Raw genomic sequence first — 25,650 nt, 5'->3', positions numbered from 1 at the left:
ACAAGGAGATGCGTTGTCGCCATTATTATTTAACTTTGTGCTGGAATACGCCATAAGGAAAATCAAAGATAGCAACCAGGGCCTAGAGTTGAACGGCATTCACCAGGTTATGGCATATGCTGATGATGTAAATTTAATAGGGGATGATAGGAGAACAGTAGAAATAAATGCAGAGATATTATTAAACGCTTGCAGGGACATGGGTTTAGAAGTAAATGCAGAGAAAACTAAATACATGGAAGTGCGTCGGGACCGTAATACGGCAAATTGTGGAGGCGTTAAAATATTAAATAATACTTTTGATAAAGTGGATACTTTCAAATATTTAGGATCAATATTAACAGACGAAAATTATATTCACGAAGAAATTAAATGTCGACTAAAAGCAGGGAATTCGTGTTACTATTCGGTTCAAAATCTCTTGTCGTCGCGAATTCTGTCGAGGAATTTGAAGCTTAAAATATATAAAACGATAATCATGCCTGTTGTTCTGTATGGTTGCGAAACATGGTCGCTTACTCTGAGGGAAGAACATAGACTGAAAGTATTTGAGAACAGGATCCTGAGAAGAATATTCGGACCCAAGAGGAACGAGAATGGGGAATGGCGGAAGCTTCATAACGAGGAACTACATAGTTTATACGGTTTACCCAACATTGTTAGGGTCGTCAAGTCTAGGAGGCTTAGGTGGGCAGGTCATGTAGCTAGAATGGAAGAAAGTAGAAACGCTGTCAAAGTCTTGACTGGTAGACCCATAGGAAAACGACCATTAGGAAGACCTAGGCGCAGATGGGAGGATAATATTAAGATGGATCTCGCAGAGATAGGAATACAAAGTAGAAACTGGATCCAATTAGCTAAGGATAGAAGTCAGTGGAGAGCTTTTGTGAACGCGGCACTGAACCTCCGGGTTCCATAGGCCATAGAGTTAGTTAGTTAGTTAGTTAGTTAGTTAAATAAAGTGCTGTGGGCCTCAGAGCTCCCCCTTGGTAGTACTAAGGGGCTATTCACCTGATACGCTGTTATATTCCAGTGTTTTGGCTACTTATTTTATTTTCCGTTGAAACGATTTTGGTAACATGCAGGCGTACTCTGAGCTATTATTCTGGTGCAGTGCTGCCAACTGCACATTATAAAAATGTAGTATATACAATTTTTCTTATTATTTTTTGGCACCTAAATATTTTATTTTCTATTAGTTTATTCCTTGAAACATGCTAACACCTAAATGTCTGTTTATATTATAATCACACACACACACACACACATAGATAGATAGATAGATAGATAGATAGATAGATAGATAGATACATGAATATATATATATATATATATATATATATATATGTGTGTGTGTGTGTGTGTGTGTGTGTGTGTGTAGAATATGTAACGTTAGATAGATAGATAGAAAGAAAGAGAATTAAGTTTCGCCAAAGTGCAATTCAGAAAGAACTTAAAGAACTTTTAAATGAATCTGACATAGAAGGTAGTGCGCTTAAATATAGCAAGATGGAAAGAACCCTGTCAGATTTTGATGCAAAAGACATTGATTTGAACATTTTACTTGATAATGCAAATGGAACAAATGGAATCTTTCGTACATTTCTTGCAATGAATCCCTTGTAATATTCATGATGTTGTAGTGGTGTTAGTTAACAAAACTGACACACAAGTCGTAGCTTGTTTACTTACGTTTTAGATGTTCATTTCATAGGTGCAAAAGCCTGATGTTGTGCTACTAGAAAAATTGTAACTTATGTTGTGTTGGCAACACTGCTTTTCTGGTGATATCCACTATAGTGTCAAATGGACGTCCCTCACACTGTCTATCTTTTCGCAGAAACAAAATTCGAAAGAATTTCGCCATTCCAAGGATAACCAGGATGGAATTATAAAAGGAATTCTGAATTCGTTGGAATACTGAAGTATACCCCACTCTTCCCCATTCTACCCCACTTTACTGCACCACCACCAAATTGCTTTCAGAAGCCGCCTTTGTACACATACTACACTGTCATACTACACTGTACTAAGTTGCTATTGATCTGTTTGATAGTTTTTCTACAAAAACAAATAAAATAAATAGGTCATAGTTACAGATATAAAAAAAATGGTAACTTAAACAATTACACACGTATAGTGGGCAACACTGTACTTATAAACCTGGGATAGAGAATATAATAATATAGAGAATATAATAATATTTATATATTATTATATAAATATAATAATATATATAATAATAGAGAATAGAAATATGTTATGTCTTAGACATCCCAAGTTCATATCAACCAAGATAAATTATTTTCCGTGAGAAATAATGATCTTTATGCTGTGGGCCTACTATTGAAACTTGATTCTCTCTCTTTCCGTGTAACCCAAAAATACCTTGGTGTTCCTAGGGTTAAGACATTAAATTACGGTGAACGGCATTGCAATCTTCCTCATAATTGTAAACCATAAATGTGATTATCTAAACACTGTTTCCTACTTGTTAGATTTAATACTTTGAAACATTTTTTCCTACTTGTTCCAAAAAGGTCACAGCATGGCCATAATATCCGATATTAATGTACTTCCGATGTACATTGACACGTCCATCTCACTTCCATTATTATTATTGTAGAATCTGAATTTATGTGTTTACCAATGTTTGTGATATTGTAGCATCCTTAGTTTGTAACTCTGAATAATAAATATGATAGGATGCACGGTAGCTCAGTGGTAGAGCGCTTACCTCTGGTGCGAAAGGTCCCTGCTTCGATCCCAGGTCAAGTAAGTTTGTAGTGAACAACATCGTGTACGTGAGTTTTCTCGGGGTTCTCCCGTTTCCTTCCACTTTTTCATTCCACCAATTCTTCCATTATTATTTACTTGCTTTAATCATCGTATTTCTTAGCCTAAAGGGCATAATTGTGAGACGTTGTACCAAAGATTTCATTTTATTTCAGTAAATGTGATTTGAAATGTGTAATAAGCTGACGTAATGATTTTTTAAAAATAAAATTTTATGTTGGGTTGGTAACACTGTTAATCTAGCATTATTGAAGAGTATTTCAGACAATATCCCGCTGTTGATATTTGCATGAAACAAATTTTCATTCAGTTTCATGTATTAGTTTTAAAGTTAGAAGAACATTTTAAGATAAATGACTCACCCTATATATACTTCCTCAAATTTGCATCTAAATGCTTCTCTTCCAGTTTTTATTTTACTTTTTCTTTGCTTGAAGAGAAGTTCTTTCAAATTTTGTATCCTGAAATCTCGTGATCTATCGATACATTCCGTTGATTGTCAATTTTCTAACTCTCTCGCCTGCAGCCAATGTTCTCTTATCTTGAAAAACAATTTCTTGGTTATAGAGATCAAACAGTGTAGGGCTTTCTACCTGAAATCATATTTGTTGTCTTCCTGGGTCATCGCTCTGGTCATCAGAAGAAAAAGGCTCTATTCGATGGAGAATCTTCCCAACCATGGAATCAGTCGAATCAATCAATAGTAAAGTACTTTCTTTTGTATGTTTTTCTCGAAATTGAGTACTATAGGGAAAAATGTTTAAAAATGGAGAAAAGTTTGGTTAAACAATTTGTTTCTACAATATTATTAGTGTCATAGAAAAATGTCCAAAGATGATGATACATATACGAGGACTACTGGAAAAGTTTGTGCAATCAATGTGAAAAATAGACGCGAAATTCTGGGAATCGGTTTATTGTTTTTGAAAGTATTCGCCCTTAATATCGATACACTTTTGCATCCACTCAAGCCAATATTGAAATAATATTTTCCACTTTAAGACTACCACGTCAGGAACCACTGTAAGGAATGCGCAAGCAGCTGCTTTAGGAAACACAAATCCCTCTCCATGTACCTTACTTTTCGTATGTTGGAACAAAATGATGTTATTAGGGGATAAATATTTTTTTTTTACTCTATAATCTACGTCAGAGGTCTTCAACACACGGGCTGCGGATTTCAAAGACACCCCACTGAATTTTTGTCATTGCTATAGTGCGTCCAATAAGAGAACGTCTCTGACAGCTCGCAGTGACATTGCCACTACTTGCGTGTCAAGGTTTTTTCGGTGCAACTGTAGTGGCAATTTAATTAATGGTATAAGACAGAGTGATCCTGGTTGATAACACTGGTATCAAAGTAGGGGCTACAATGTCCCACCTCATGTGGTAAGAAACGTCAGAGACCATCTCTTGTTGGCCGTGCTATAGCCGATTAAATAAAACCTCGATTAAATAAATAAAAGAAACAGTAGATGGCAACACCTTTATAGTTGTATATACCGCGATATAACTTAATGATCCGCAAGCGAAATTGAAATTGTTAATGCGGTCCTTTTAAGCCTCTACTGTACTAATCCAAGTCGACATTAACACGAATACAAGAAATTCCGAGGGCAGTTAAAATCACATGCTCGTCAGTAAGATTCGAACTCACGATCGATTACATGTTGCGACCCAAAGCCGGACGTCCGAGACCACTCGGCTTTTGCCACTGGCTGAACTAACATACCACTTCCCCACCTCCGCGCGTGATATACCAAAAATTGTGCTTCTTTCTGTATCAATTGATTATTTATTCTAACAGAAAGTATCATGTCACAAAGTTGCATTCTATCTATCCTCTTAAAATACTTTCAAACCCATTAGCAGACACTTGTAACTTTCCTACCCATCGTTACTGATGGAGTATTTCTTCGGTTCTACTTTTAAAACAAAAATACATAAAAAATTTAGGTTAAAACAAGAATAGTGAGTACATAGTTTCAGGTTATCAATCAAAGAGGTAACTAGACTTGAAAGCGTTTTTTTCTCTATAGGTTACAGTTGCAAATCCCACGCGCCGTCGCGCCGCCTCCATTAACTGAGAAGGTTGACGAAAAGTAATTAAAAGATTTGATCAACTCGGTGAAAAAAACATGGAAAAGCTTTAGACCAAGGAAAACAGAAGAGAGAATGATTGAATGAAGGCAGACAAAAGTATCCCGTTCACTGAAACAGAGAATGAAAAGCACACATTTTCTTCTGAAATACAAGATAGCATGATTCATGGAATTTTGTTCATAATATTTCTTCCTATCAAAACGAAATTCCCGATTTTGTAGCATACTTGAAGAAGTCAATAAATGTTGAATATTAGAATAATTAACTAGAACTTTACATGTATCTTGTCTATAGTTACTCTAAGTAACGGATTGATTAGAGTTTAACTTACCATCAATACTGAAGCCATATGAAACGTGAACCTACTGCTTAACGTATTGTCTTAACAGGGGGCGGGTCCGGACCTTTCCCTAGAAAACCTCGTAACTCGATATAAATTTGTAAACTTTTAAATAAAACTATACTTGTTTATTAGAAAATTCATTGATTTAGCATAAACATTTGATCTTACAACTACTCTTTCTTAATCGAGTTCTGCCATTTTTTCTGAGAATATAAGTACTTAACCATTACTTATCATCTATTCGAATGTAGAATAACACAGGTTCAATACTACATAGGCGTAGTATCTCCAAAAATGGACCCCTCACAACAAAAGGTGCTGGATGCGTGCCCGTCTCCTAATCACATGAACTGCCACTGGGGATTGGATCCGAGATTTCCGTCCCAAAGGCGCATATGTTAAACATATAGCCAGGAGAGATCTCTGAGCAATTGAAGTATAATATTTAACATTTGTCTGTCCTTTCCGTGTACACATGAAGCAGTAGTTCCTGGATTGATTTTTGTTCAATTCAAAAATAAATAAATAAGTAAAATAAAATAAAATAAACGTCTATCACAGCAACCATATCTGAGCAGCTATTTCACACGTCAGTAACTGATTTTAGCAAGTTTCAGCATGCTCTCCGGCCAGCAGTCGACAAGTGAAATTGGCAGTATTTTACGTTGCTTAATAACTAGGTCGTGTTTTTAGCATAAAACAGAGCGCTGCAATCTAGTTTTGCTTAAAGATGGCAAATAATTTCGCCTGTGGCTTATAGATAGTTAGTTATTGTTATGGTACAGATTGCTGATAGATTCTGTACGTGATTTAGGACTGTCATGTAACTTCGTCCATCCTGACTGTGGAACTATTACTGAAATAAGTAATTTTTTTTTCTGACCACAGTATGTACTTATTTATTAAAATAAAAATAAGTCGTAACAGTTTCAATAACGTAACTCTGTCTTCTTCAGACGTACAGATATACGCCAAGTAACGTCTGAAGAAGATAACGTTACGTTATTGAAACTGTTATGGCTTATTTTTATTTTAATAAATAAGTACACACTCTGGTTAGAAAAATATAAATTTTTAAGGAATGCCATCACTGATAAATCGTGATTTAAAGGTGCGTGATAGATATATTAATAGCATAAGTATAAATAGTCGTCAGGTATAAATATAAGTAACTTATATTTTGTTTCAAGCCATTTAAATTTGTTTTAAAAAATTACAACTTATATAAACGAATAACGTTACGTAACGACTGCTAAAATTTTTGTATGTCAGAATTAAGAGAAATTTATTATGTTATCGATGTAACTCAATTTGCTATAGTTATTTCTTCATTTTTTTAAAATGTGTATTAATCATTTATAGAAGACATAAGAATAAGAATAATAATTTCTCGTTGAAATTAATCTCTTTATATAAAAATAAGTCCTGGGTAAGAGAGCGATTGGCTGACTAACACCAAGGTCAAATCACTTAAGCTAGAAACTTGAAACTTTGACAGTGCATAAGATTTGAGACGAAAGATACCACTAAGGAAGGATTTTTGGAAATTCGACGTGAAGGTGGAAGTGATGGTGGCAATTATTATAGTAAAATCTCCATATCTGTGAATCTCTGAATGGTAGGGACATGAAATTTTGTATATGGACTTCCTATTTAAAATAATTAGACAGTGTTTATTTTTAATATTGTCCCTAAAAGGGAAGAAAAATTTTGCGGGAAGAAAGAAACTTGTGGTTACAATCATCATAATAGGATGACCATATCTCGATATCCCTTAAGGTTCGAGATATGAAATTTGGTACTTAAACTTTTCATTTAAAATAATTAAAACCGTTTCCTCGCGTTTTTTATATTTCCTCTGCAAGGAAAAAAAACAGGCGACTAGAGGAAAGTAGAGTTACAATGATTAAACTGAGATGGACATATGTCGAAATCCCTTAAGGTTGAGACATGAAATTAGGTATTTAGACTTCTCATTTTAAATAGTTATAGTTGTGTTTCACTATTTTTATATATTTTCCTACAAGGGAAAAAGTGCTAGTAGAGTTTCAAGTATTAAAATAAGATTGCAATGTCTCAAAATCCCTTAAGATTAGATAGAAAAATTGGTATATAGACTTTACATTTAAAATTATTAAAGAATTCAGTGTTTTTAGATATTTTCTCTACAAAGGAAGACAATGGACGGGAAGAAAAAGGTTTGGGGTTGTGCGAGGCAGTAGGCCGAGCATATGCAGGGTTCCGGGGACGAAATCCCCAGCTAATCGAGGGCTAATTTTAGATCAAGTTGAAGAAACTATTACATAAATTGTATATGGTACAACGCACACACTACTTCTTATAGTAAGCCTTTGGAAGGTAAGATTCCAATCACTTCTTTTTCTTTCATAGAATTATCTTAATATAGTAAAAGAAGTGAGAATCGTTTCACAATGTGAAGCTAAGACTTCCAAATTACTCAAATATAATACTCAAACTTGAAGTAGTTGATCTATAAGTACTGGCTGCAAAGAAGTAGTAAGATTAATGATACAACCTTTTCATCGGAATACATATAAAAAACCCATTACTGCTTTGTTCTATGGCGATAAAGATTGAAAACAAAAATCGTGTCCCGTTTGAATCAAGTCCTAATGGAGAATAATAAAACCTATTCTAGGAACACTGAATCGATTTCAAAAAGCCTCTTCTTGAAATCTTTTATCGTTTTTACTTTACGGAAATTAGTATTGAAACCGGAAGTAATAGTAAATTATCCACTTCTGGTTTTGATAAAGTGTTATGAGTTATAAATCATGACATGCATAGTCATGATATGTTGTCTTGAGACTGAATTGTTTGCAAAAAGACTGCTGTTACCATTTTCGTTTTATAGTGACAAACATTGAAATTGGAAATGGTTAATTTTAACTACTTCAATAGAGGGTTAACGGAACAATAGAGTCTAACGGATCAGTTGAAACCTATTTTTGAGACGCTAGAACAATTCCCAAAAAATCTTGATATCCTCTACCGTTTTTGCTCTGTGGAAATCAGTGTTGAAACCGGATGTAATAGTAAATTCGAACCACTTCCGGTTTCGTGTAGTGTTGTAAATAGTCATGATATGTTGTAATGAAACGCTGAATTGCTTGCAAAAAGCATTTCTTGCTATATCTTACCGTTTTATTCTATGGAGATAAACGTTGAAACCGAATACGACAATTTGAACAATTTTCGGTTTGAATAGAGAGTTAATGGAAGGGGTGGAAAATATCTCTTGCTGTTTTTGCTCTGATACCTGTCGAGAGACGGACGGACGGACAAAGCCGTTCTATAAGACTTCCGACACTTATAAATAGCATAGTTTGGAAGTCTAAAAATGGCTGTGTTAATTCTACACACATGGCTTTATGTTATTCTAGTTATGTTCAATTTTGCTGCATGCCTGGTGCTACTTTTTACTGCATCGAGTTGAGAGTAAGTTGCCAAAAGACAGTGGTTAAATCAACTATCTGAAATACACTGAGATCAAGTGTAAGAACATCAAACGTAGGTGGCAGCACGTCTGCTATTGTTAATTTTGTCAGGTAACTCATAAGCTCACATAACTATTTACGTGAAAGATAATATAGCACAGTGTTCGTTACTTGGAATAAGTGTCAAATATATAAGTAAAACCTTGCTCATAACTAAAAATAAAAGCCAATTTAAATTAGCATTATGAGTCACTTAGATATTTATTGATATTTCTGCAAAGTAATGTGCATACTCAAAATTAGAGTATGACTAATTTGACTATATGTGTCTCATACATGTTATGCAAGAGGACTGTAATATCTTTGTTAAGTCGTCTTTCTTACCAAAAGGTTTAGCTGATCGATATCGATAATACGGTTATCAATATGACTTGCGTTCAGTATGCAAGCTGAATTGTTACTAACAACGCCAGGTATAAATTGAAAGAACACCTTCGCGCTGTTTTTATTTCCACTTATATTGTTCATTCGTCTACTGCTGCCGTCTTATTTTCGCACCACTTAACACCAGCTCTGTGCCAAACCTGTAACACCGAGCCTTTGTTAACTGCAGCACCAAACCCTTGGTGTTGAAATAACACGCTTAAGTGGCAGCCATGTTGGGAACATTGGCCTATACCTAATCTCACTGGCCTACGCATAAAATGAAGTTATTAATACAACTCAACACTAGTCTATGCCAGTGTTCAGTTGTATTAACAACTTCATTTTTTTGCACTTCCAACAGAAATCTCATCACCATCAATGCAATGTGTTTTAAGACCTGGGTAATGTTCCCACAGTTTATGTTAACCCCTTACCGCATGTGCCATATATGGCACATACCCTTTTTTCACTTTAGCTTTTTTGTGATTTATCAAAGGCATCAAATGACTGTTTTGTCTGCTGTGTGAGATATTGACGTGTATGAATAAGAGATTTTGGTGTCATCTGGCATGTTCTTTGTGAGTTGTAAGTGTATCATATATGACACTTACTTATTTCTCGTCGGAATTAAGTGAAAAACCTAAAATTCAAGTTTTAATTCATTTTTCAAGTTCTCGTATGAAGATTTCCAATACTGATTATTATTTTGGGGGGGGCCTAAAAGAAGAAATCCTGCAGACATAATATTTAATTAATACATTTAGTCGCAGCAACAATAAAGAATTCCCTAAGTCATTCTTATTAAACATTGTTCAATCACGGCAACATAACAATTATAAATAGAAACTCCAGCTAAACACTTGTTCTGTACATTTTGATACGTTTTCTATCATATGTGAACCAATACACATTTAATTGATTTCATCTTTGACAATACAGTTGACCCTAAACTCATGTACTCCTCGTTTCGTGAATAAATCAATTCACAAACAAGTTTCATGGATAATTCTCCTCCTCTGCTCATGAACAATATTTCGGGGTTACGAAAGTACACAAACAAACACACACACACACACACACACACACACACACATACGCCTGTAGCAAGAACCACAGCTGTTCAGTAGTGCTTTCACGTTTGCAATAATATTATTTGTTAGCACTGTGTTCAAATTTTACTTTTTCATTTTTTTGTGCTATTTCAGTCCTTAATTTGGTAAAAATTTTGTATTAAGAATTATTTTATATTTTTCGTAATAAAAAGCATTTTAAAAACTAACATGCAGTAACCATGTTTTGTGGATAGAACGGATGAATTGTTTTCACATTAATTTCAGTGGAAAAAATAAATTTAGTTGCCGAATATTTCGGTTCACGATCAGCATTATGTAACGGATTAAACTTGTCACCCGAGAGTTTATTGTAGTTTCCATTAAAAGTACTAAGATGTTAAATACTATTTCATTTTCTGCCAATTCTTGATTATTTAAAATAAGTAATATTAAAACTATCATCATTTAACTGTCCGGCTTCATCAACAGGTAGAAAATTATCTAAAGTTAACTAAGGTTAATTTCTCTATTCACTGTCATTTTGGATTTCGTTTACTATTTCTGGCTGAACCAATGAGTCACCTTCAGTTGAATTCAGCACTTGAAACTGATGACGACTGGCTGCAGAGTGAAGATCAAGTATCGTGACCATCTCTGGAAGAAAGTGTTGAACAGAACAAATAAAGTTTTTGTTTTGTTTTACTTTAACAGTTTCAGAACTAAACTTCTGCAACATTTTCGTCTCACAATAGGTTCCACTTATGAAATGTAATCGCCGTCTCATAATGTCCCAGTTGGATGTCAGATTCCTAGTTAAAGACAACAGAAATGCCGAAAATAATGCAGATATCAAGTGTTTACATTCATCGGCACATTTGGCACTGAGGGTTTGAACACAATTCTCAATTCTTTCACTTTGAGATACAATTTGGACCGGATGATCTTATTCTTATTTATTTATAGGTGCTAGTGTCTTTATAGTTACCATGATAATGTAATGACAGTATATGCGTAAAACAATGAAAATATTGAATGCAGTTTTAATAATGCAATGCGTTTATTTTATTGATACCGAAACAAAACCTCTAATGAACTGTAACTTCACTGGTAAAAAAGAATTTAACTTTCTACTGTTATAGGAATATTTAAAATCTCCGATGTCCCGTACACTGTACAGTGCCAAGTTCCTTTCTGATAAAATCACAACTTTAAGTTACTAGTCTACGTAGTATGAACTAAATATTTTCCTTCGTTTACCGCAGGGCTAGTCTTTGCAATAACAGTTACACAGTTTTTACGATAATAAAATGTTTTGATGTTACATTACTAGATTTTGGATAGTCTATGGAAATGTATTATTAAAACTTTGGTGCTAAAAGAGAATTTGTGATCATATATATAGATAAAGTGTTGGAAATTATTGGAGGGATTAAATTTGTGTTATTACTACTGGTGGTGGGGCTCTTTCTAAGAGGGGTATATGACCACATTATGGCGATTGTCATGAAGTGCAACATCTTGAATCCAACTGCTGTTTTTCAAATCGGAAATGGGGTCACTTGATGTGTCGTTTAAGTCTACAAAGTTACCAAAAAATGAATCTGATATCCACAGGTTCATATCTAAACTGATAGAAGAAAGAAAGCGTTAAATTCGACTGAGGGTTAAATTCATACGAGTACTTTTGTACAGAGAAAAACCTTTACTTAAACCGACATATTTTACACTTCGTTATATACGGCAACACAGAGTATTCATATCTCAGACTAGGAATTAGTAAAGCTAAATGAAACACATGCACATAATATCAAGCTAAGTCTATAAGAGTAAAGTCAATACTAAAGAATATCACCGACCCCAGGCTCATTCATCTCATTTATACAAAATAAAAACACAGTGTTAATATTAAACTTAATTAACGAAGCCTCATACATAAAAAAAAAATCTCAAAGCAACCCTCACCAGTTTAATATACTCTTATATGTATGTTGGTGCGTCTAGTTCCAATCCTACGGCCATATATGATCAAACGGCAAGAAGAACTATTTTTAATAAATTACAATGATAATAGAGAAATATGCTTCTTTACATCATTATCAAATTACAAAGCAATTATTCTTTATATTAAAATAAACTATGGTTACTGGTTGTTAGTATCATTAATCATTGTTTTTCGTATCAACTATCTACAAGATTTTTGCTCATCTTAAGCACAATTGTGTTTTAACAATCAAGTAATGAGAACATTTTTGTCAATATTTTGTTGTAATTTCTTTTAGGAAATCTTCGCATTTAGTGTCTGTTTCGTTTGTTAGTCCAACACGTTCCGTTCCTTTCTTAAAGTACAGTAGGTAGTTTATATTTTAGAACCAATTAAAGATACGCAGAAACTCAACTGTATATTAATTCAAATCTTAATATATCGTAAGTCGGGAACACGGTAGTTCAGTGGTTAACTCTGGCGTGTGAGGCCCCTCGTTCAATCCCAGCTCGGGCTTTATAATATACAAAGACCGTGCGGATGGGTTTCCTTGTAGTTCTTCCGTTCACTATCCCTTCCTTCATTCCACTCTTTTGGGTTATCATTATTGCCACCGTCTCCATTAGTTTCGGAGCATAATCGTGGGATAAACAAAAATTATTCAAATACTTTATATTGCATTTTAAATTTACCATGTAGCAGTGACGGGCTTGCTGGCGTTCGAGTATTGTTAAATTCAATAATACATATCTCGAGTTATATGGTTGATATTAAAGTAATAATGGTGGTAATTAAATAATAATAATAATAATAATAATAATAATAATAATAATAATAATAATAATAATAATAATAATTATAATTATAATTATAATTATATAGCAATTATAATAATGATAACTGATCATTGCTTATTTTAACATCAACAATTTTTCATCTACCTATATGTCGCAAGTGCGTAGTTCAGTTTAAAGGTTAAGTCAATATTGATACGTGCTAAAATATGCTCAATTTATAAATTTATAGAAAATGTTGTCATTCATTAATTGCTTCAGTATGATGTATTAAATATATTTTTCTATAATGCGAATTTTTGAAATGTTTATCATCCAATCAACGAGTAACCTAATTTTGTTTGCTCTTGGTGTACTAATTAACTAAAAGTGACAACCCATATTCCCGATCCATGAAAATATTTTATTCATTCTTTCGGTTCGCTTTACCGTTCTTCCAATTGTGCACCATATAGTACGTAGTAATAGATTGGAGAATAAAAGAGACAACTCTAGCAATTATGTTTCTGAATAAATGAGCATGAGTTTACAAAAAAAAAGTTTCCTACATTTGATAGTATTCTAGAATTGTATTAGAGTATTGAAAATTATTGCAGTTTCTCAACTTGTTTTAATAAATTATAATACAAAATTACTGTAAAGTGAAATATAATATTAAAATTTGGAGAATGTACAAAGTAGTGCCACACAAATTATAAAAGTTTTCAGAGAAATTTGTGACTTAGTAATGTTTGCAATTAAATCATATAATCGTCGATACGTTAACCACTATTTAACGGAAAATATTTCCAAAATGTTTATCATTTTACAAAACGTGTTGTGCAAAACTTTGATTAGAACAATGTTTTGCTGAACTAAACACTTTACATAATATTTGATTAGATAAAGATTTTGTCAAACGTTTGTTAGGTAACGCTTCATTAGGTAAAACCTCTTCCAAAACATTTGCATAGTTAAACATTTTACGTAACATTTGATCAGTTATTTTTTTTGCAAGAATTCACAAAACATTTTACTTACATGTACAGTAAGTAAACCTTTTTTCAAACGTTTAATTAACTAAATATTTGATAAACTGAACATTACATAATAATCGCTTTGATAAATATTTTTTCCAAACGTTTAATTAACTGAATATTTAACGAAAGAGCAAAACACATAGATTAGCTAAAAGTTTCACTCGAAGCTTAACCAACTAAACATTTAAATAATGTGATTAGCTAAACATTTTACGAATGTTTAAACCTTTTGCCAAGCACTTAATTAACTAAACATTTTACGTAATTCTTAATAAGGTAAAATTAACCATCTAAGCGTTTAATTAACTGTTTAGTAAACTTAACACTTGACTAGCCAAATGTTTTGAGAAACGTTTATTTAATCAAATATTTTAACAAAACGTTTAATTATAAAGATTCGATAAACGCCAATGAACTAAATATTGTCATGCCACTAATTGGAATCGAACCCGGACGCTGACACCATGCATATATCCATGCTCAGAAATTAATGAACATATCTTAGTTGCGGATGCTATTGAGTATATGCTATTAATAAACTAACCAATAATCTCAGTTAATTGCAAGTAGTGCATTCAAGCAGGCAATGTCTTTATTCATTAAATAAAACTAGAGACATGAGATTAATTTATTATCCAAAACTTGTCCTGTAGCCAATTAGACTTTCATTTTGACAATGTCTTAACATACTCAATTAAGAAGTAAGATTTTGACGATAGAAAAAATTTGCTGTTATCGTCGAATATAAGCAATGCGTTCATCAAATCATGGACCAGCTCTCTATTCACCAGAAGTTCTTGTCTCTTCTTTAGATACCAGCATACTCGTCCCGAGTTCTCTACCATTTTAATCCAATTACCTTCTCTTCCTACGTAGTTTCGGTTGCGAGATTATTTTCCCGCTTATCTTAAACAATTACAAGAGTTTTCCTGTCTACTTGGAGTAGGAATCGGTATTGTATTAGGTCAACATATTGCTACATAACATGAATAGTATTCCTAATTAGAAGGAATATTGTATCTGCACATAGTTTTATATCACAATATGTTTTCCTTAATTGTTCTGAAGATATGTGAATTATCTACAGCACCAGTTTGGGATTTGAATTTTGTTTTCCAATTAAAATATGAATAATTTACAAACTATTACGAGCATGACTAATTAAATATATTTTCCCTTCACCAATGAATTCTCGTTATGTTACAATATTTTACGAAAACATTTTTCAATAAAAGTTTTCTAAAATGTTTAATTTGTTAAAAGTTTTCTTAGTAAAGTGCACATTGATAAAAATTTTGAGAAACGCTCTTTGTAAACATTTATAAAATACATTTAAATGTTTACTGAAACATTTAGTTCATTAAACTTTATAAATGAAGGTTAAAACGTTTAATTGCGGAAACGTTTCAGATTTCAAGTACAACAACTTACAAGGGAAGTTCGGGAGAAAGCACTCGAGAGTAGAGAAACTAAGCGTACAATTTGAATGACCAATTCGTGCTGATTACAACAAACTAATAAAATTCCTATACGGTTGAGAATTGTTCGAGAAATTCAACTTGGAAGTTTATCTGAAGAAATGAATATATGTGCATTTAAACGCGTTAAGTACAACGTTATTAGCGAGAATATTGAAATATGAATTGAAATCTATCCGAGGTAACAGAAAAAAACTGTTTTGTAATAACTAGCGCGTTTGTTAGTTAAAATTAGTCATTATATTGGTCATAATAATGATAGGTTAGAGATGAAAATTGATCACTGTTGTTATTTTGTTCTATGAAGAAATGATGCAGGCAAAAAACTCCCTTGCACCATGAACACTTTATGTGTGCAATTGCGTTGCATCTGTCAAGGCAACAGTTCGCATAACCAAAGCGAAAAGCAAATTCGACAGGTGATTCAAAAGATGTATGTTTGGTAACCTGCCTTGTTTAATTCATACTGAAACAATCCAATGTATGGTGGTAATCGGAACTGATTCATTAGCATGGACATGGACTTTATTTGGTTGTTTTGTTGGTACATCACAACGTCCGAATGCAGAAGTTTCATAATCTGTTGGTGTTGTTCAAAACTGCATAATAACGGTAGGTCACTAGGAGGCTCAATCGTGCATTTAACATTAAATCTCTTGACAAGTTCTCAACCGTACAGGAATTTTATTAGCTTGTTCCAATCAACATGAATTGGTCTTTCAAATGGTATGCTTAGTTTCTCTGCTGGCGTGTGCTCTTTCTCCTGAATTTTCCTTGTCAGAAAGGTATGTTTTTAATGTGGTATAATATCATTAACAGGTTCATGTATTATTTCTCGGTTAAAATAACAGACATTGAACTCTGTATCGTGGCATATCTCTCGGAATCTATGTTCTCCAAATACGAATTTAAATTTTGATTTTAGTTATTTCGGAAAACGAACCTCTGATAAAATCCTTGAGTTTTTCATGCTATAAAGTTTATAACTTCCTAATAATATTACTTAAGTGTTTGGATGGGCGATAACCTTCCTATTTTTGTGACTGTGTTCTAGCATTCTTATTTTTTAGTAGGATTAAAATAGTTGACATTCTTTGCAGTTTTTCTTTTTAGCTTAGAATGTTTTGTTTACTATTATTTTCTTTCTTTTAGTCACTTTATTCTTGTAAGTTTTCTGATTTGCTTATTCCTTTAGCTTTCTGTGACCACTGTTTTAGTTTTCTACAAACTTCGTTATGTTATTTATTTCAAGAGAATTTGTAATGAGTTTAAACTTTTATAAAAAGTCTTATTTTTGATAATTGGTTTTAATGCTGGGAGCAGCTTTATGAGATGGCGAGAAGAGAGTGGTATTCGTTTTAATCTAAAATTGAAAAAAAAATTATCTGTATCGTGTAGCTTTTGGCTACGATATAAATTAGTGAATGGCCTATTGTGTTTTATTTTCGTCATAAAAATTAACATTCATTTCGTGCACTGCGTAATTCCAATTCTCTGTCATTCACAACATTACAAATTCAGCACACATTCAACTTCAGTGTATGCATTCTAATGTAAAAATAATACTTTTTATAGAAATATGCTCTTACATCTGACAACATATGACAAAGTTACATATTTTTCATCTTTATTTTTAATGGACGTTTAATTTCTAATTTCTCCTTGCATACACTTTTTGGAGACACTGATATGCTGTTTGGTGAAAGAAAATTTGTTGAAAAAGTAATTGCAATAATTTTTTCTCTACTTTGGTTTTCTTTTTTTTTTTTTTTTTTTTCATTCATTACAAATTTAGATACCGTGAGATTGAACAAAAGACTCTTTGTATCAGATGTAAAACCTTTACTGTTGGGTTATTGTGCTTCTCGGATTTCTATTTGACTTATCTTTCAAAAATAGTGGAATAATCGCCCCTGTTGTTCTATATTCGAATTACTAAGTAGATATGATTAATTACAGTTTAATACACCTTTTCAGCATCCAGCCTATGTGAGTTTAGTTTTTGTGTCTTACATTCTTCTGCAACAGCGAGGTTATGAAGGATATAACTACTAATCTGCGTTCTGAATATGGGTGTGATTGACAAGTGCACAATAATGCAAGATCAACCCTCACAGCAAGTGTAGTTCGTTCCACAACACGTTATCTCACCTTCAACAGAATTGGATCACTGCACAACGCTATACTGATCCCAACTCGATGTTATATGAAGAAAGACCAACTACCTGAACTGGAATACAGACCGCTATTCGGATTTTTCCAGTGGCACGGCGCTCACCTTTTTCGCATAGAGTCTCTGGTTTGATTCCAGCTCTCACCAAGTGGGCTTTGCGTTTGGTATACATCTTGTACATGTTTTTTAAGGGTTTTCCCACTTGCTTCGACTTTCACCATTCCACTCGTATTGTCCATCCTATCGTGATCGTCTTCCTTTGCCTCGGTACATTAGTAGAGGGACGTTAACTTTAAGTAAACAAAAAATATTTGGATCCACAGCAGTCCTTGAAATCGAACTAGGGACCCCGTACTCAGAAAGGCAACTCGTAGTCATTTTGCTACGAAAAGAGCATAGACACCAAACTTCAAAATCAGCTTACGCCTTCGATTACAAAATATAACCCCAACCATCAGTTACAACGACAGAGAGATCAAGGAGCGCGAGTACTTCTCCCCATGGCTACTCCGACCTCTGCAGACATGCTACATTGTAATGTAGATCAAGTAAGTAAAATTATTCTTTTCAGTATACAAAAAATAGCTTCACCCTTCAAAAAGAATCCTTCAAGAAATTAAACCTGGCGTCGTTACTGCCAACCATGCAGTAATAGTTGGTTGATTGGAGTGTAACATCTTTTTTCAGCATCAAGGCTATATGAGATGGTTTAAGTGGATTCCGAACCATTACTCAGATTTGTGTTGGAGGCAAATACCCAAATCGGCAATCCAAACCGGAACCACGCGCGGTGACAACTCAGACATAAATAATCATGATAAAAACCATGATAAAACATACTGCAGTTTTCGACATAATGTCTATTCCCATGTCTCAACTGTATATTTGTTTATATTTAAGTAGAAGTAAATATATTTTGTTCTTTGACCCACCGATTTTATAAGTAATGTATATATTCGCAAAGGTGCATGTGTGTCGCTGGCAGAAAAGGACAGATAGATATATGTATATACAGTCTGTTCATTAACAGTGTGTTTTGCTATGTATATAGTACATAAATAGACAACCATTTCTTTCAGCAGAATAAACGCTGTTCATTTATTAATGACAACGAAGTACATAGTTTTTACTGCCATGTGGATTTATTGCTGAGCTTGTTACAATAGAGTCTGAAAACTCGGCGTAATATGGACCGAGGGGCGGCCGAGTTTGTGAAAATGCCGGGTTATCGGGAATAGGGTTTAAAAAAGAATAAACACGAGTGTATCCTCAGAAAATACAGTACTATACTTGTATATATTGGTTGCTTGAGAATACAACAGAGAATAAACCAAGGATCTTATAAAATAGAGGATCTGCCCTTACAACAAAACCTTGAAGCCATACGTCACAGTTTTGCCACCCCTACTCTGCCCACTCCGCCCAATAGGATCGCAATGTTTTGAGCCAACAATCATGGCAGAAATGAAAGTAGCCAATCAGACGATGGCAGAAATGAGAATAGCCAATTAGACGTGCCGATGCTCGGTTGTTTTTTTGGCTTCATCGATTTAATAGGATGAAGATACATATGGGCAGATCCTCTATTTATAACATCCTTGGAATAAACTGTCCAATTACTCTTAAACAAAGGAAAAGTACGTACTTAATGAAGACAGAACCTTTATTATACATGAAAATGAAAATTAATGAAAACACACGGTACAGTAATTTACCTGACAAGACAGACCTCAGAAAAATACCAGGCAATGACCTTGAGCGGATCTGTGAGCGGGGTTTTTTCGCCCTGCCAGGGTGTAGCCGATTTATCCAGACTGCCTGGTTATCGAGTGCCGAGTTTTAGACTCTACTGTATTTTATTCAACTCGATGTATCTATGTACTGATATATGTGCTATCTTAAGACAATGGTTTAGTTACAAAGAAATTAAAATTTAAAGATTTCGTATTGTAATAATATTAACCTATATTTCATTAACCATACTATTATGTTTTATCATCCTCATAGGGTAATAATAAAGGTAGAGTTCAGTATTACATTCACCTCAAAATGACAGGTTTGTTGTACAGGATCTTTTTTTTTTTTTTTTTTTAGCTTTACAAAGAAATTTGTTTTTACCAATTTTCTCAAAAGTTTTAAAGTCGTGCATATAACTTTGTTCGGCTCAAAAAAATCTATATTGTATGGTATGTTTAATCTTTGCATTTTTAGTTAAACAAAAATAATAATAATAATAATAATAATAATAATAATAATAATAATAATAATAATAATAATAATAATAATAATAATAATAATAATAATAAAGTAGATATCAATACGGTAGAATCCTTTGTTAAAAACTGGGATATTTAAATCAAATCGAAATCATCTTAGTTCAGTAAATATTGTGCATTTGTTCTAAAGAACACAATGATAGATCGAGATAATAAATTGAAGCAAATATTGAACACGTATTCGTTTTGTTCATATAAAGATTTTTGATGCTCCCAAACTTTTATCTCAGCTTTTTTTTTTTCTGAAGGTTGTTTCTGTCTCCGCATTCTTGCCCATGTTTTTAAGTGTTTGTTTGATGTAGTCCTCTCGAACAAAGGTTGTTTGAAGTACGAAAACATCGCGTGCAACCCCATACTCACGTATCGTCTTTTCTTCTTCTTCCAGGGCTGGTGTGCGTAGTTTGAGGTCTCCTATTTGGCGCCTGCGCTGCCCAGCCTCGTCTCCGCTCGTCGGCGTAGAATCAGCGGCAGCGGCCACGGGTGACAGTGAGCTGGTGGCTGCCTCGCAGCTAAGGGGGGGCTGCAGCGGGCTCCCGGAATTCTGCACGAGAGTCGAAGTCAGACCTACACAAACATCCTCGGCTTCTGAGCCACCTCTACAAGCCAAGTAGTTTCTTCAATTCTTCAGTGTCTTTTGCTGTTCAGGATCAATAGTTGTTTTACTTTTTTTTTTCTCGAAGTTCGATCGGCGGAAAAGTTTCTAAAACTGGAGAAAACACATTTGTTTTCTTTCTCCTGTTCATCGTTTCGTGATTTCTGTTAGCAAACAAATTCCTAATAGTGAAATAACATTTCCAACTGACAAATTGGTCAGCAAAATATTAAATTCAGAAGTTTTAAACTTTCGCCGCAAAATCAAAGTGTCCAAAACTAAGTGTCTCAGAATTTGTGTTCTACTTTTTCTGTACTTATGTGAAAACATTTTTTAGTGTTCCTATTTTTTTCCCCATGTGTAAAAAGAAAAAAGAGAAAAAGAAGTGTTCCAATTGTGCTCCTGTAAAAAAAAACACACATCTTTAACATTATGAATTTCCGCTGGCTTATCTTCAACCAAAATTTCTGTGGCCTGTTGAGGGGGAGCAGCAACAGTGGTGGTAGCAAGACGATTGAAGACTCCTGGGAACTCCCGAGGGTCCTGGAAAACAGATGGCGCCTCAGTGACCCCGCTCTTTCCTTTGACCTTGTTTTTCCTTCGTGGAAGATGTGCGAATCGCTCCACAGGTGGCTTTCCACACTCCACACACAGCAGTGAAATATTCCGCCGATACTTCCCGAAATATATATATATATATAGGCATATGCATATTACACATAACTTATACATAACACTTTTATATCCATAAATGGTGACCTAACTTAAGAAATTCTAACCCTTTCATTCCTTCTTCCCATAAATCAAGCTTATAAAGGTTAATTCGATCATCTTACACTTATCATCGGTTATCTTCGATCAATGATTGTAAAGAGGTGGAGAAAGAATTCATCTGGTGATTTCCCATTCCTTCGTCTGCTCTTGGCCATCTCGGCAACTATAATGAAAACGAAACCTAAAAAGTTGTTGTTAAGGACGAGAGAATATATTTAAACAGAACATAATAATAACTAATGTGAAAAGTATACGAATAATATAGAATATTCTGAAAATGCAGTGCCAATTTTTTTGAAACCGCAAAAAGTGTTGCGACTCTACTTAACAACACAGTATTTTGTGACTATTTTCTCTCTCCCCCCCCCCCTTTCCCAATAAACAACAGAAGAATAAAACGTACTTCTTCCACTAGCGGAAAAGTGTTTAAAGTATGTGATAACAAATTCTGTAAAAATTGACTGCAATACAGAGAGAGAAGGCAGCCAAAATAACACGAAAGTGACATTTGGGATAGTAACGCGTGATGCAGAACGATACTTGCTCTGAGCTGCTGGACAAAGTGACCTGGGGTGATCCCGGGTTGATTGCATCTCTAGTGGTTCTTGGTTGCATTAATGTGATGGTGATTGTCGGAAATTGTTTGGTGATCATGGCTGTGTTTATGAGTAGCAAACTAAGGACTGTCACTAATTTGTTTATCGTGTCCCTTGCGGTGGCTGACCTCATGGTAGGAGTGGCTGTGCTGCCATTCAGTGCGACTTGGGAAGTGTTTAAAGTGTGGATATTTGGTGATGTGTGGTGTTCCATATGGCTAGCAATGGATGTGTGGATGTGTACTGCCTCTATACTTAATCTGTGTGCCATATCACTGGATAGATACGTTGCGGTGACCCGTCCAGTGAGTTATCCAAGTATTATGTCTTCGAAACGAGCAAAACTATTAATTGCTGGTGTTTGGGTTCTTAGTTTTGTGATCTGTTTTCCTCCCCTTGTCGGCTGGAATGACCAAAATGAACCCTTTAATGGGGGTAATGAATCAAACACTAGCAAATACAATAGTTCGAGTGAATGGAATGATACAGGGATATTTTTAGGCACCTATTTTTTAACTACCACGCCGTTACCTTACGACAATCCGGCAGATACACATTGTCCGTGGATCTGCGAGCTAACTAATGATGCGGGTTATGTAGTATATTCTGCCCTCGGTTCTTTCTATATACCAATGTTTGTAATGCTCTTTTTTTATTGGCGGATTTATCGCGCAGCAGTTCAGACAACACATGCTATCAATCAAGGCTTCCGTACAACCAAAGGATCGCGAGTACTCGGAAATAGGTTTGAAGAACAGCGCTTGACCTTGAGGATTCATCGAGGTCGTGGTTCCGTGATGCAGCACGGTACACGAGGTGAAGGTCGTTCTCCTGGATGTCAAAGAGCGCAGTCATCCAGACGCTTAGAAAGAAGTCGAACTCAGGATCGCATTAAAATAAGCGTTAGTTATCCACCCAACAACGGAACGACCACAACTAAAAAGAGTTCTTCGTGCAAAACGGCAATGTACTCGGTACATTATGCCTCCAACGGAGGTAAAGAGACTGTAGTGCATAAGCGAGAGGACACAAAAAATCGCAATAAAAAAGATAGTTCGAAATTTCATTTACGAGTATCTTCGGCTACGCGGAAGCCGTCTTCTCGGAAAGACCCGGCAGAAACTCCGCTGAATTCGTCACCACCACCTCCTTCACCATCACCGACGGCTACGACGGCGCCCGTTAACTATGACGCCATCAGCAGCAGTTCGGAGGACAATAAACCTAAACTCATCTCCAAAATGGGCAAGAGAAATATCAAAGCTCAAGTGAAACGATTTCGTATGGAGACCAAAGCGGCTAAAACATTGGGCATTATTGTTGGTGGATTTATTTTTTGTTGGTTCCCTTTCTTTACAATGTACCTGATCCGTGCGTTTTGTCCTGAGTGTATCCACCCAGTGGTGTTTTCCGTCCTATTCTGGCTCGGATACTGTAACTCTGCTATCAACCCTTGTATTTATGCTCTCTTCAGTAAAGACTTTAGGTTTGCCTTTAAGAAAATTATTTGCAAGTGTTTCTGTAACAGACAGAAGCCTCGTCCAACGGGCATACCAAATCCAGCCATCTACTTGAGTTCTCTCGGGGACGAAAGCGACGGAAACAATGAAAACGGCTCGGATTCCAGGTGACCTACGAAGTCCAAACCTTGCAGCATATGCAAGTGTTCAAGGCCCAATGCACGTGCTTCTTATAAGAGTATTCAAAATTGTGTCCTATTTATACGTTACAGGCAATGTCCGAACTGTAAATATCCGTAAATTTCTCGTTCTGTTTTAATATTTAGCTTTGTCAAATTTCAAAACAAGAGAGCTTGATTTTCCTCTATTCATGAGGTAATTTTGGTATTAAATTTTGATTTACATAAGCTATTATGTTTGTTAAAATAGAACTGAGTTGTTCATAACTACTTACCCTTAAAATAAGGTAAAAATTGTACACTCGGAGATTTTAAAAAAATGATGCTCTCTTTAACATAACGTCTTACTTTAATAATGATGATTGTGTGAAGACTCAGAAAGTGTGACATCTTTTCTAATAGGCCCATTTCTGCCAGATATCCGTCTTTTAGTAGCCTTGATATATAAATGAATTTATCTGTCTTGCTTTTACGAATCCTACTTTCGTCAGATCTTTCTCTTTACGCTTATTTACTTTACACTCATATCCAGATAAATGTCTTACCGTTAAACTCATATTTATCCACAATTATATGTGGTACCCTACAATCAGACATATGTCCCTCTTAAGGTATTCTTAACCTCCAACATTGAATTCCTTTCATCCCTCCTCCGTATTCTCATATGCTAAAGACTTTGTAGTCTCTTATGGCGACACAACGCCTGCAATCCAGAAAAACAATCCAAACTTTAGAAAATTTATTGCGATAAAAATATATTTTTCTATCAGGAATACTTCGAGAAAAGTAGTATGAAAGCGGATTATTTTATCGATTGATTTTAATTATTTTTTCATTAATAATAATAATAAAATAATATTAATATCATATATTTACCTTGAAATATTCCATCAGTGACAATTTGTTTACTATGCCTCCAAGTTGATGCATAATAACTAACTGATTTATTTTAAATTTGTTCAATTTCAACTATTATTATATTAGAAACGATAATTTAATTTCAAACTGAGGAAAACGAATATTAAAGTTAGTATATTTTTCGAAAACTCTATAAAGACTTCTGTTCTTTAAAAAGAAAATTCATTAAATAGTACTATTATTTGAAAAAAATTAATTTCGTACATTTACCAGCACCTATTTTTGTCTTTCTAAAATGACACCTCAAAAATAATTTTGCTTTTTAAAAAAAACAAATTTAAAAGAATTGCTATTGTTATTATAATCATGCTCCGGCAGAAATTTGGCTATGTTCGGGCATTGCACGTAACCTATATTATTTTAGTGCCTGTGGTAAGAAAAAAATGCGTGTTTCTTAAGTGACTCAATTAATTTATATTGAAACAAGTTTTAAAAAGTGATTATTAGATTTTTTTTAAAAAAAGGAAAAGATACAAATGAAGCAAGCCGCTGACAGAATAAAGCTAAAAAAGATATTTTTAAAAAGACATGACATATAAGGACATTTTTGGGATAGAAAAAAGAAATAAAAAATATTATATTTTAATCCCGACAGTCAATTATAGGTATATTTAAACAATTTGTTGCCTCTCACATGTAGAAAAAGAAGCCAAACCATAAAATAGGGGGCAAATCCATAGATATTGTCGCTTTCTGTGATGTTAAATAGTTGGTTATTGTTGGTACGTACCATTTATAATATAAGTCAGTGCATGTAGACTTATTATTGAGAAGGTAAAAAAAAAAAAAAAAACAGCGTTCAATCAATCAATACCATTAGGAACAGACTTGTCTCTACATACAAACATTCTAATACCAAACGGAAACTAATCTAATTGTTTATATATGTAAGACAAAAAAGCAAAAGGAATGAAACACATGCAGTGATAAGTTGAAAAAAGACAACAATGAACAAATACATGTCAAATCGTGATCCAAAACTATTATTATCGTTGTATCCTTGAAGGTCATCAATATATATATAATATAAATATATATTTTATTGTTGTAAAACGAGAAAATATACAATAACGTGTATTATATTTAAGAAGAAAAAAGATATCACAAAACGCTTATTAATATTAATGTTGAAAAAAAAACAAATTTTTGAAGACGGGTACTGTTTTACCCTTTTGCAGTGTTTAAATGTGGAATCGTGAGGATCATAAAATTAACTCTCTCTTTATCTGTGT

General features: G+C 34.1%; 1 protein-coding gene across 1 annotated transcript in view; it reads left to right on the top strand.

The window, feature by feature from the left end:
- The window catches only part of LOC145666712 (putative G-protein coupled receptor No9), a 601,808-nt gene extending 576,359 nt beyond the window's left edge, over window positions 1-25,449 (top strand). The window contains exon 7 of the mRNA XM_081734226.1: window positions 20,285-25,449. Coding sequence (XP_081590352.1) covers window positions 21,792-23,492 — 1,701 coding nt within the window. The 5' untranslated portion in view covers window positions 20,285-21,791 and the 3' untranslated portion in view covers window positions 23,493-25,449. The remainder of the gene's footprint in view (window positions 1-20,284) is intronic.
- Window positions 25,450-25,650: the final 201 nt, after the last annotated feature.

This window comes from Thermobia domestica, chromosome 12 (genome assembly GCF_964235325.1).
Source record: "Thermobia domestica chromosome 12, izTheDome1.hap1.1, whole genome shotgun sequence".
Classification (NCBI taxonomy): Eukaryota; Metazoa; Arthropoda; class Insecta; order Zygentoma; family Lepismatidae; genus Thermobia; species Thermobia domestica.
This window is presented reverse-complemented; position numbering and strand designations above follow the sequence as displayed.